Here is a 14,410-nt window from a genome sequence, read left to right on the forward strand (position 1 = left end):
TTTAGGCCTGCCAGATACATGACACCTTACATATCACTTATGCCTTTGGCAGTGCTGTCACATGAGCAGACTGACAGGCTGTTGGAAAGAGCTTCACCTGAGCAAGGTGGTTGTAGCGCCAGTTCTTTGCCTGGTGTGTAGCTAGCTGAAATCTGGGAGCAGAAATTGAACCTAGTGGGATGAGGAGGTGAACCTGGATAGCAACATAATGAGGGATCTAGGAATGGAGCATAGTAAGCTGGCTGGAAAGAGAAAGAAGGGACATAGGCTGTCACTTAACTGATAGGGCACGTGTGTGTGTGTGTGTGTGTTTTGGCCAGGAGAATGATTCTCCCTGTTACTCCAACAGACTTAGAAGGACTGAGATAAATAAAGAATATGTGTTCAAAGCCATATGAATGCCTGTGTAGAGTGAGATGGGATGGGCTGATGTTACCTAATGCACTTCCAACTGATTATGTTAAAACTCCTGGGAGCCTGTAGATTGAATGAAAAGGGTTTTGTTACGTAGCCTCACTTTTTTTTTCAGTATAATATGATGATTTTAGTGTATGAAAGTGCAGATTCTATTCCTGCTGTGAGCAACTTGGGAGAGGAGGAGGGAAACTGAAATTGGACATGTGGAAAAAAGACTTTTCACCTAGAGTTGTGCAAAATTCAGCCCCAAATTTTAGTACAGCTAGCCCAAAATGTTATTGCTAAGATTTAAGAAATTTGGAGAGAAACTTTACCTCTAATGAAAACAAGATGGGAGAGAAAGAAAGATAGAATACATAGAGGTAGGTATTTTTCCATCTGAGGTACATTCAGAATTGTACATAATTGTAATAGTGTACTCTAGAAGACCTTAACAGTGCAACACCTTTCTCCGTTTCATTTGGGAATTGAAGTATCTGTTGTTAAAAGAAATTATGGAGGGAGGGAGAAGCTACAGTCTGGGGGGAAAAATCCCAGAAAATAAAAACTGAAACCCCAAGCCCTCCAAAAAACCAAACCCAGCAACAACAAAACACACACACACACAAAAATCCAACTGGAAAAAAAAACCCTACAACATTTGTAGGTAGATATGGGTGACAAAAAGCACTGTAAACATTCTCTTGGGTTTGCCCATTGCCCTGAGGACGTGCCCTTACTGTAAGCTGGAACAGCTTCTATTCCTTCTGCAAGAGAATAAAACTTACTATCAAACTGTGTGTGTTGTTACAAATTCAGAATTTTCTCTCAGCAGATATTTTGATGGAACAGGATAAATATTCTTTTAAATTTTTTCTGGTGCTGTGTGTAGAAACTAAACATTTAGGATGATTGCTGGATTTAAATCAGCAGCTCTATATCTGCATTTTGAGATCAAGTAATGCCTGCAGTATTGACACATGTACTAGTCCAAGGACCTTCCGCTGGCTTTGCAATCAACTTCAGATCATTGCCATTCACCTGCTTCCTGTTTTCTGCCCCTCACCCTCCCTTCTTTCAACTTGTTTGCATACAGTTACTGCAAGTTATTTGGATGCTAAAGAGAGCACAGTGTCCTTTGGTCCACGGCTTTTATTTGGCTTCGATATTCTGTGAGGAGGAGAGTGGTTCCTCCCTGCCTCCTTCCCCAAAAGTCATTCTACAGAAAGCAACGCTGCTCCTCCAAGAATTCTAAACAAGCTTTTGAAGAGGCATTTGGAATACTTCAAATAGGGGCTGATTAACTGGAAGACTTCAGTCCAAATCTAGACAGTGACCAATTTTAGACAAAACTTAAGCTACCAGATCTTCATTTTTTTTTCTGCAGTAATGGATATATGAAGCATAGATTAATGGAAACTTGATAGCCTTTAAATATGTCCACTATCTCTAGGCATTTGTCAGATTTTAACTACTGTAGTAATAGCCTCGATTTATGCTTTAATTTAATGTTAATGATCTTAAAATTGCTTTAAAAGACAGTACTAAAGGCTGAATTTTCCAGTGAAGAAATTAATTTTGTTTATTTGAGACACATTAATTTTTCTCCCTCAGTTATTAGCTTTGATCTTTAGCTAGAATTTTGGAAGCACTTTTTCATAAAGGCAAATGAGTTTTAATTAATATAGTAATATAATAAAATTTATCTTGTTGAAGGTGACATTTGTATGCTCACTTAAGAGAATATTTTATTGATAAAGAATTGTAGATTTAATTTCTTCTAAACTGGCTTTAGCGATCTGTCATTGGTCGAGTGTTAAAATAACTGTGACTCTTAAATTTCCTGTTTGCGTTCAAATGGACACGTTTTTCTCCCTCTGATCTAGAGCTACTAAATCGTTTGGAGAACTTTGTAGGAAATACCTCCTTGACACTTGCTCTAATTGATGCTTTTTTAAAACACTTGGAAAAAAACAGATTTCTTCCTTCTGGAAAACTTTCCAGCTCTTTCAAGCAGCTGGAAAACTAACTAAAAGCAGATTGTGAAAGATGCTATTTCCTGCAAATGCAATGTAACTTAAACTTACATTCTTGCTTTCATAGTACTTGACATTCTTCTTTCTGATATATGCTAAGAATTTAATCTTTTGTAAAATCTATTCAGGTGTAGAATTTGGGGCTCGAATGATAACTATTGATGGAAAACAGATAAAGCTTCAGATATGGGATACGGTAAGTAATAAATCATATAAATTATTCAAACATATGGCTCCACTAGCCTTCCCTTTGTTCTGGTTAAGCTCTCTATCATCAGCACCCATGTGAGAATATGTACTTTGTCTTGCAACTTTCTTTGGTTTCTAAGGAGATTAAAAATTTGCTAAAATTTCCTTCTTTGATGTGATGTATTCTTAAAAAGTGCAAATTTCTGCTGTTTGCACTGTAACTTTACTTCCTCAAGTAACACTTTGTCAGATTTGTAAGACTGGTATTTGTGCTCCCTTGCTTTTTTGTGAAAATTTCTATATGATTAAGAACTTATATTTCTCTAAATAGAAAGAAAACTTAAAAAAAAAAAAAAGAAGAGAATCAATTTTTTCTGCATTTGTGCAAGGTCTTGTTGATATAACATCCTGTTGGGAAACTGTGATGTGTCTACTATCTTTAATCAAGAATTCTCTAGAGGAAATATTTCAATTTGCAATGTAGAAGAAAAGCTCACTGTTTTCATAGAAGAAGACTTAAGAACTCAAGTTCACTATAATCATGTAGAGACTAAATACTTGAGACAATCAAGAAGGGACTGGGAAAGGCTTACAGTTTTGAAACCCAGACTTTGACTTTTGAGGAGGTTCAGGTTAAGAACCTGTATTAGCAAAGTCAGCTGTTTTCGTCTCCTCAGTCACTTTACCACAGAGCAGTCAGCTTCAGTGTCTACAGTTGTTGTGATACAACGCCTTTAAGATGCTCATATTGACAGCTGCGTTTTTCAAATCTGCTTAACTGTTCCCTAAGGCAGGGTTATCTGTTTCCTTTCCCAAAAGCATTTTAGGATACCTTTAGAAACTCACAGAGACATGAGCCGTTGCTTCATGGATGTGCTCTTTTTGGTATGGTAAATCATTGAAGGGAGATACATTCATATGTGCATGTGTATATAAAAATGTAAACAAGTGCAATATTTTAGCTAACTTCATAGGTAAGATCTGAAGTACCTTACTTATTTTACAAGTTTATGACTTGAAATGGCATCTAACACCTGTACCTCCTTGGAAGTTCTCCACAAAAAGGTATGGAAGAATATGGTCAAATTGTGCTTACTTCAAGCTTTTTCTGCCCTCGGCATTTTTGCTATTATAACTGTGGATTGCTGGCTACCGAAGTGGCTGATTATTTTTAAATTCAACAGACAAGCAAATCTCTGCATAAACAGTCGCTTCAAAAGCAAACTTAGTATGTAGTGTGACTACATGGGACTGTATCTACATTGGTCCTTGTTTCCTAAAATTGGGACAGATTCTCTGTAGACAAAATTATTAATTTTACTATCAATGCAGCCACTGTCTTTCATTGTCTTTCAAACTGGTCTTGTTAATGTGCTGTTATCTGCTCCTTGGGTACAATTTCAATTATTTTTTAGTAGATTTTATTTTTCTTGGTGCCTCTGATTCAGTAGGTCTTCGCGGTCTGTTTGGCTTCCTGAACGCATGCAAAGTGTATGATAGCCAAAATTTCAGTGGAATTGCTTTTGATTATAACGTCTAAACTCTTTTTGAGCAGGGATTTTATCTGGCTAGCTTCTTAAGTATATTGTACATAAATTAAAAATTTTCATTGGAAGCTTTCATACATGGAGTAGATTGTACGCTTGTGTTGTAGTTAATAAATTATAAATTGTAAGCAATGAATGACATAGTATATTGGTCGTAATTAAATTTTTAACTGTATAGAGTCTGATTTTTAAAACACAGGATATTTCTATTCTAATCCAATCTTGGCTTGCAAGCACATGTAAATTCCGCTGTCTCAGTGCTGATCTTGGGTGCAGAGGTATTGAAGGAATAGCAAAATAAGAAATACGATGAGGTAATTCTCAAGAGGTATTTTGAAGTACACAAAGATGTCCATTATGACCAAGGTTACCATGACTGTATTGTGTATCTGTGGTGAGCATTTCCTGAATTTCTGTTAGCAAAAACTTCTAGCTGTTACTGGTGCTGTCTCCGTATTTATTGAGCTGTAACAATTTCTCTTTGATAAGAGAAGTTAATTTTATACATATGGCTAAGGAACTATATGAAGCATTTATATTTTCAGTGGGTGCTTACTGAGTCACAGCACCAGCACTTCTCTGATTTAGTGCTAGCCTTGCATTCTTGCTTTTTAATTCTGGTCACTGAACCAGAAGCATCTTGAGCAGAGACATAAGAAGAAGAAAACTGGGTAAAACTTGATTTGACTGCTTAAAAATGAACAAGGACTTGCTCTCTTAAGATAATCAAACACTTCAATTCAGATTTTTCTGACCAGCTATTTCTGTGCAACAGTTTGTCTTGTCTTCAGCAGATCACTGCAGCCCCGAGAAAAGGTGTTTCTTAATAATGGGAATACGTGGAAGCTGCAGCATACCTCACTGCAGGAGTATGTCATAATGTACAGGGCCAGCTGGAGCTAAGAGTGTTTCATGTCTGAGATTCATTTATGTGTTCTTCTTGTATTACAGCTCAAGAATATTTTACTTTTTCATAAGCATCTTAGTTTGGATCAGGAGTGTGTTACAGAAGTTAGCTCTGCTTGCCACAGTCTGAGGTTCATGTGGGAGTACACAAACTGAATTCCTTTCCGGTGAGGCCAAACTGGAAGATAGGCTCAAGGAGTGCACATTTGCCCTTTAGAAATTGTAGTCCAGTATTTGGTCCTTTGAGCTGGCAGCCTAGTAAAAGTAGTCTGATGCAAAGACATGCACAACGCTACTCCACCCCCAAAAAAAGAAAACCCACTCAAACCACCACCAAACCCTCAAAACCTACATTCCATGAAAGATATTGGGTGTGGCCCTTGCATACTCAGTGTAAGGTGTTGCAGTCTTGGCTCTACTGCTAATCATATGTCTACACAAGCAAATAGTGTGTTTTGTTGTTCTCTCCCAGCTGCAGGCTGCTCCTGACCTCCTCACTGCTGGGCTCTGCAAGCTTGCTGCTATGTGTGCTGTGGCATGCCCAGGTTTTTAGGTCTGTGAGTCCTTGGGTTTCACTTTTCTTTTCATTTAGGTCAGTCAAAGCGAGTGCAGGTATTGGACTGAGTTCTTTATTTGTCTTGTCTGTCTCTAGATTATTTACTTTCCTGTGTCTTTAATCTTAGTAATGGCTTTCAATAGTTGGATAGACTGAGATATGATTTTGTCAGAACTGGTTAGTTGGTAATTGCCTACTATGAGAAGTTAAGCTACTCTTTTGTGGAACTGTTGTATTTGAGTTAGTGTCAGTTGCAAAAATAATTTTTAGTGAACCAGAAGTGGTCTACAGAAGCTGGTAAGGATCGAAGTTACCTTTCTGGGAGCTATTAAGCTTTGTGAGTTTAAACAAGCTGTGTAGATGAGGTTGGTTGTCTTGTGGCAGTGTAACACTAAGAAATAATAAGGTTGCTTCTCCTCAGAAAAACTTCATTGTTGTAGAGAAGCACTGGGCTTGTTACCAGGCTGAGTCAGTAGCCTTCATTTTGTTGTTGAGGGGGGTGTTCTGTATTGTATTGGCTATTACTAACAAGTCATTGTTGATGAGCAAAAATAAGCAGTCGTTGAAAAAGAGAATTTAAGTTCTGTCAGATGCTGTGGGGGAGAAATCAGTGATAATAGCAATACTACTTATGTTCTCTAAATTAAATTTATATGAATGAGAATTTTTCCTGTGTATTTAAATATAATAATTTTTAATATCTATCTCTGCTTCACTTAATGGAAATTGTGATAAAAGTGTTTATTTTTATTCATTATTATGTTTCTGTAACACCTTAGTCTTGCTTAGGCTTGAACTAGTCTTGCTTAGACTAAGACTAAATATCTGAAATAATCTTTTTATTTTTATAAGCTGATTTCAAGTAATTTCCTGGTTTCCATACAAGTGAGCTTTGCAATTAAATTGACTATGTTTTCTAGTAGTTGAGAGTTTGCACAAAAAAAGCATGTTTGTGCAAGACAGAAGGCACATGTCTGTTTCCCCTAAAACCACAGCGTGACTTATCTGTCCACTTTCAGATATTCTGAATATACTAATCATTCTTAGAAATGGAGTTATTTTTCATGTATTTGCAAGCCCTTTGGATCTAGTAGAACCGAATAAAGTTCCCTTAATTCATTAAGTTAATGTTGATTTCACCTATGTGCTGTTGACAATTGCTAGGATGTGGTGCTCATCCCCAAGAGTTCTTTACTTCATGATATTTTCTACTCGTTTTGGTAGTCAGAGCATATTTTTATGCTGGTAAATAAAAAGTTGGTGAATTCTTCTGCTGAATTTTTAATAATTTAACTCTTTAAGTGTTGTACCTGCAAGAATGTGGCTACATCTTACAGCTCAAGTTATGATGACTCAGTGTTTGTGGCTTTCTGTTTTACTACTGTGAAGTATCATCAAGAACTTGCAAAGGATCTATTTTGGTTCCTGAAGGTAGTTTGATCATCAGTTCACAGACTGTGTTTGCTGCTATGTGGGAACATTAACTTCTGGATTCGTGGATCAAAGGGGAGTCTTCCATTTAATAGTTATTCCTATTGCAGTTTGTGTAAGAGGATCATGATCTGAACTTCAGTGACAATTGCTGAGTTATTTGTTGTTCACATCCATGATGGCACTTTTAGGAAGCTAAGGTAACTTGATGCACCTCCTAGCTTAGTGTTCATAAACCTTTGTCTGACATGTGCTTAAATGTACTTGGTTATTGAAATACTGTATTATTGGTATTTTATTTTCTGACTGGTTACAGATTTCTTGTCCGTTTATCTGTGCCTTTCTACAATAACAGAGCAAGCTCTTGCTTAGGATAAGGCCTTAGATGGAAGGAGGGCAAATCGCTTCCTTTTGTCCATAGTGGAACTCCCATTTTAGTGAGGGTAGCTACTTAAAATCTAAAGGTTTCAAATATATGTATGAACTGAATTAAATCATAAGGGTACTCCTAATAATGGAGGGCTAAAGCTTTCTGTTCCTGTGATATGTTGGGAATTGCATTGGATGTCTAAATTGCATGCATTCAGCAACATCGGAGGAAAAGGCATATGTGCAAATGATCTGTATTTGGATGTACTTACAGTTTCACCCGTGGGGATCTTTAGTCGTCTTGAGTCATAGAATCATAGAATGGTTAGGGTTGGAAGGGACCTTGAAAGATCATCTAGTCCAACCCCCCTGCAAGGAGCAGGGACATCCCCAACTAGATCAGGTTGCTTAGAGCCTCATCCAGCCTGGCGTTGAACGTTTCCAGGGATGGGGCTTCCACCACCTTTCTGGATAACCTGTTCCAGTGTTCTATAACTCTCATTGTAAAAAAATTTTTCCTAATTTCCAATCTAAATCTACCCCCCTCTATTTTAAAACCATTACTCCTTGTCCTATCGCAACAGGCCCTACTAAACAGCCTCTCCCCATCTTTCTTGTAGGCCCCCTTGAGGTACTAGAAGACCACTATCAGGTCTCCCCGGAGCCTTCTCTTCTCCAGGATGAACAGCCCCAACTCTCTCAGCCTGTCCTCATAAGAGAGGTGCTCCAGCCCTCTTATCATCTTCGTGGCCCTCCTCTGGACCTTCTCCAACTGGTCCATGTCCTTCTTTTGTTGAGGGCTCCAGAACTGGACACAGTACTCCAGGTGGGGTCTCACCAGGGCAGAGTAGAGGGGGAGAATCACCTCCCTCGACCTGCTGGCCACGCTCCTCTTGATGCAGCCCAGGATGCGGTTGGCCTTCTGGGCCGCAAGGGCGCATTGCCTGCTCATGTTGAGCTTCTCGTCCACCGGCACTCCCAAGTCCTTCTCCTCAGGGCTGCTCTCAATCCATTCTCCGCCCAGCCTGTATTTGTGCCTTGGGATTGCCATGACCCAAGTGCAGGACCTTGCACTTGGCCTGGTTGAAATTCATGAGGCTGGCACAGGCCCACCTCTCCAGCCTGTCAAGGTCCCTCTGGATGGCATCCCTCCCTTCCAGCGTGTCGACAGCACCACACAGTTTGGTGTCGTCAGCAAACTTGCTGAGGGTGCACTCTATCCCACTGTCCGTGTCACCGACAAGGATGTTGAACAGGGCCGGGCCCAGCATGGACCCCTGAGGGATGCCACTCGTGACCAGTCTCCACTTGGACATTGAGCCGTTGACCACCACTCTCTGAGTGCGGCCATCCAGCCAACTCCTTATCCACCGAGTGGTCCGTCCATCAAACCCATGTCTCTCTAGTTTAGAGAGAAGGATGTCGTGTGGGACAGTAATGTCGTGCGGGACAGTCGGTTCTTATTGAAAGTTGAAAGTTCAGTTCTTATTAGGATGCTGACAGGGTTATTCTGAAGCAACGTGTAACTTGGTTGAATACTCCACATCACTTCTGACACTTTCTTAAATTGTTTCAGATTCCTCTTCATAAGCATCTTTAGTTCTGTTCCTATCTGGCACGGTCTTTGCTGGAAAGCAGCATGGGATTTCAAAATCATTTTTGTACTAATTTTGTCCCTATTTTTGTAGTGTACACTAGTAAATCACCTTAAAATTCTTTTTATTCTGGAGAAGAGACATGATTGCAATAAAGATGAATGCATTTGTATAAACAAGTTGCCATGTGACTAAAAGGCTGTTAATTTATTTATAACTTTCAAAACTATATTCAAAGGTATGTATTGCTCCTTTCTATTTCTGGAACATTTTGTTCCAGGGATCAACTTAGTGGAGTAGTTCCCAACTGGCAGTTGTCATAGGCAGTGTGACACTTGTGTGAGTTGGTTGTTTCTTGGATGTCTTTTCAGTTTTCTGTACAGCTTATGAAAGTGGAAACAAGTTTAAATGAGTAATTATTCCAAATGCGAATGAGGTGTTCTGTCACCAAGTTTGAACATACCACACGTGTACACCCCTTTTAAAAGTGAAGGAGTCTAAAGCTACTAGCTCTGCTGCATTGCAGTTTCTCATTTTTCATGTATACTATAAAGTTTCCTTCTAATAAAAACTAAAATATTGGTGAGCTTGGATGTTGAAGACCTGCTGGGATGTACTCGGACTACATAGTCCTTGAAACTTTCCAAATTCTTCAACCTTAAGAATAGAGAATTAAAATTAAATGGAAATGGACTGTAAAATTAACGGACTGTTTTCTAGGGAGATGTGCTGTTGTGGAGCCTATTTAATTAACTAACTGCTTTCTTGTACTGCATCGTGGCTCTTCTTTAATTTTTTTTTTTCATAGATTCAAAAATATACAGTTAAGGAACTTGCAAGAAACCCTTTTTGATAGCAGGGATTTGCCCGCGCATTTTACAAGCGACATCACACACTCGGAAATGACACCAAGTTTTCTTATGGGAATAGTAACACTTGGAGTCTTTTCTCAAATGTGCGACAGATACTGTATCAAGGTAACAGATAGCTTAAGTATTCCTGAAAACTTTAGTGCAGGCCCTAAATGTCTGTGTATTTTAGTGACCTAAGGTGATTGATAATGCTTCATGTTCTGCTTACATCATGATTTTGAAATTGCATTTTAGTCTCTATACCAAGGTATATTTGGAGAAGCACATGAGGTATATGTCCATGCAGTTCTACAGTTCAAGCAGGGATGAAGATTTTTGTACTATAGAGTTTGTAACTCCTAGAACTGTAATTATATAAGTCTTTCATATCTGAAGGACTGTTTTGGTAAACCACTATGATATGACGTGTAAAAGCATACAGTCAGGAAAACAGCCAAAAGGAATGTTACTTAGCACTTAAAACATCATTTGTTTATTAGAGGCCTACATTTTTTTTTTTTGTGATTAGTGAACTGCTCATTTGAGAGCTAGCCCCTTTTTCTCTGAAGAGAAAGGATGCATGTCCAGGCACATTCAGTATGCATTTATTGGTTCCTGTAGGCAATCTTGTCTGAGCTAGAATTTCTACATGTGAAATAGCTGTCATGGTCTGATTGCTACCAAAAAGATCTTCCCACTCCAGTGTAACTCTGCAAGTGGGTATAACCAGGGGTTGCCTCAGAGCAGAACTTTGTGTTTCCTGTACTAGATGTAATGTGACCTTAGGAAATACTCTATTTAACATTACTTTAGTGGCTAGTGCCTCTATGGTTCCACACAGGCATACACTGAGTACTGGCACGTGTTGCCCAGAGAGGTTGTGGAATCTTCGTCCTTGGAGGTCTTAAAAAAACTAACTGGACAATGACCTAGGCAACCTACTTTGAGCGGGCCCTGCTTGAGCCAGGGGGATTGGAACAGGTGACCTCCAGAGATTCCTCCCACCTCAACTCTGTGATTCTATGAAAAAAGCTTTTTAATATGGAAAAGGGGAAAAAAAGAAAAGAAGTGCTGCATTTTAGGGGAAGGTCGAAGGGATGGTAAGAACAATGTTAATTCCACTTAAGATAAAGGACTTTCCCATGGTATCAAAGCTGTTTTTAATTTATACTGAGCTTCCATACTGCTACTTGTATTGATTTTTTGCCTTGTACCAAGTAGCTGAACTTGGGTTGGTTCTACTTTGCAAGACAGATAAAGTACAGTTATAACACACTTGTATTTTTTAAAAAAGTTTGGCTAATAGCCTACACTTTTTTGTTTTTGTCTTCTTTGAAATAGCTTATCCCCTTTGGAAAAAAAAAAAGGGAGAGGTGGCAGAGAACAAACTAACAGGTGAAAAATGCTTAAAGTAATAACGATACTAAAAAAAAAGCTGTGGAGCTTATATTTTACATGCCTAACCCTGCCATATTAACCTTCTAGATCTCTCATTCAGAATGATACTGTTAAAATAGACAGTAAATGAAATATATGTAAGGTGTTTCTTATTAGTCAGTATATACTATAAACATAAATATCATTGAACTTCTTTACAAAAACACAATTTTCTTCTATTTAGAATGAAAGGGAATTCAGTTTGTGTTGTCTTTTGGTATATGTAACCACAAATTCATTATTGCTATGTGGAATGTTGTATTTTCTTTGATGAAGAAGAGATAGCATTTTCCACCCTTTCCCCAGTCTTTCCTTCAGGAAGCAATGATATTTAAATTTCATCATGGGCAAGTGAGACACAATTAAAAATGTTATCATATTTTCAGGATGTAGATACAGAACTTCTGTAAGTAAGTGATTCTTCTAAGAGTTCACAGTTTTTACGTTCTTGTAAGATCTGCTAGAACCTCTGACAATGTTGGTTGATCATGATTAATTTACCCAGAGAGACGTCCAATTTCATGTGTCAGAGTGGAATTTATGAAGGTGAAGGAGACAATCTTAATGTGGCAGGCTAAGTCCACTTCATGTATGATTTCAAGCAGTACATGGAATACAATGGTAACAATAACTTATGTGTTTTCTAGTTAGAAGGAACATGTTTTATGCATCTACCGTGCATTCGAGCTAGTTACCACACCAGGAAGAAATTGTAGAGCTTAGTGGAGCTTCTGGGTAGGGAACCAAGTATTGTGCTAAAAACATCAGGTTTTACTTTTCCTTGGTGCGTTCTACCAGATTGTCTGTGTTCTATTACTTTAATTTATATAAAAATGCATTTGGACTCTCCATCAAGTGCATATGCTGGTATATTCTGATGGTGTTGAAAACTGCTAAATGTATTGTCTGTCTTCTGTAACTTTTTCCACTGGAATGGCTAGGATAAAGTGTCTTCTTAAACTGAAGTAACTAACTGATTATTCCGGAAGATAAGTATGCTTTCTGAAGACTGAACATGTCGAAACTTGTTGTGCCACTGTTCTTGTGACAGAATCTAGATCAAGTTCTCCTTGAATTCAAGAAAACTCTATATTAAGAAAAGTACAGTAACTGAGAAGATAAAAGTTCTCTGTACACTAATTTTGTAGATATAGCTGAAGGGTAGTTTGTATTTGATAAATATTTCATTCTTGCTTTTCCTGGTTTGAAATCAGGGTGATTTCCTATAGTTCTGCAGATAACTATCTTACTGAATACAAGGGTTTTTTTTCAGCATTAATATCAGTATTTCTTAATAGTCTTCTGTGTTATCTTTGAATTATGCTAAAGCTTCTGTTATTACTAAATATTAGAAGTAAATGTTTCTTCTAACAACTGTCAGGTGCTAGATAGCACTTGTGAAAAACATGAGCATGGGGAGCTCAAGGTCTGCAACTATGAATATTTATTTTTCAGGACTGTGTTCCTTTGAGCATGTTGTTTTAAGTGCTGAGATTTTTACGGAATACTTTTCAATGGGAACTATCTAATTTCTGTAGGATCTCTAAAGTTTTTCACCAGTGCATATGAAGATGACTTTTGCATCCTGTAGCTGTTTGACAAGCATTATTTATCAAGTATGGAGGAAATTGATTAACTGTGGAGCACAATTGTGTAAAATTGAATTCAGAACCATTTTCTGTTTTTTCATAATAAACTGATTACTGAAAGAATTCCATCTGAAGACTGTTGAAAGCTGGCTGCAGTTTATGATATAACGGATAAAATCTGCATCCTTGGCCTTCCAACAACCTTTACACCAGCAGATGGTGGGCGTAAAGATGTCATTCATCATTTATTTACAATGGGCTTTATTTATTCTAGTGTCAACAGCTGCCCCAGGGAGCGGGTTATTGAATTCAAATGTGAAGCTCTGGGTTATTTGCTTCCTTTCAAATTTGTCTTCAGAGCTTAGTTGCTAGGAGTCCATTCTGTGCTCTAATAATGATTCATGTATTGTGAAGCCATTCAGTAAATTGGGTTGTCAGGGATTGCCAAAAAAGGTTTAGAGGTCTTGTTCCGATTTTTTTTTTTTTTTTTTTTTTAACAGCACTGTGCTGCAGTTGGTGTCTTCTCCTTATGTGCCTTCTCTTGCTAGTGTTAGAAACTTTGTTCCCAGTTGTCCTCTCTCTGATTTTCCCTCCATAGTCGTCCTTGTTCCCCTCCTCTCAAAACTAGAATTGTATAATTCTGTGATTCTAAGATTGTGGTTTTCAGCACCAAAAAATAAATTTGATATATGAAATAATGGAACTTTCTCTTCTACAGGCAGGGCAGGAGTCCTTCCGTTCCATTACAAGGTCATACTACAGAGGGGCAGCAGGAGCTTTACTAGTGTATGACATTACAAGGTGAGAATACTGAGGAGGTATAACTGGATTAAAATTATATGTCTTTGTAGAATTGTGCCATGGTATATAGCAGTCTTAAAATGTCTAATGTAGTTTGACTTTTTGTATAGATACTTGTGATCTAATGTTTTGCCAACTTTCCTTAAGTTCTCAAAAGCAAGATATAGCCTATGTAACCTATATACTTCCAATTTTCTCTGTATAGTCGTTGAGAAAAAGTATACACAAAGTCTCAGGAAGAATGAAACAAAGTATTTTTATAAACTAGTTGACCAGGAACCTCTGGATTACCTTTATTGATAAAGATGTTGAAGTATTTCATTAATTCCTTTCTAGTGTTTTTATTACCATGAGCTATAATTTCTGTTTAATTATAGCAGATTTTTTACTGAAGTGCCATTCTGCAAAGGAGTGAAGTAGTAAAACATCAAAGTTTGCTTACATAAAAATACCAGGAAATTTCTACCATTGCAGTGTTTATGAGGTTCAGAAAATAGGATCTCAGTGTGGTTTTTTTGGTAGCAGCTGTTCAGAAGTGACTAAGGCTTTCCTGCTGTATTGAATAAAGTCTCTATACAACTTCTTATCTGCAAAACTGTGGGTACTGTGGCTGGTTTATGAAAATGTTCAGGCTCCAAAATCCTATTAGGGTGTGTGGCTCCCTTTGTGGATCTTGGGTCTCATGGCTGAATTAAGCAACAGCTTTT

The 14,410-nt window shown here is 37.9% G+C and overlaps 1 protein-coding gene across 1 annotated transcript in view; it reads left to right on the top strand.

Annotated features, from left to right (window-relative positions):
- RAB2A (RAB2A, member RAS oncogene family) overlaps positions 1-14,410 on the top strand; it is a 43,666-nt gene that overhangs the window by 12,122 nt on the left and 17,134 nt on the right. The window contains exons 4-5 of the mRNA XM_086740853.1: positions 2,561-2,628; positions 13,621-13,703. Of these exons, the coding sequence (XP_086596979.1) occupies positions 2,561-2,628; positions 13,621-13,703 (151 nt within the window). The remainder of the gene's footprint in view (positions 1-2,560; positions 2,629-13,620; positions 13,704-14,410) is intronic.

This window comes from Chlamydotis macqueenii, chromosome 2 (assembly GCF_036417535.1).
Source record: "Chlamydotis macqueenii isolate bChlMac1 chromosome 2, bChlMac1.mat, whole genome shotgun sequence".
NCBI lineage: Eukaryota > Metazoa > Chordata > Aves > Otidiformes > Otididae > Chlamydotis > Chlamydotis macqueenii.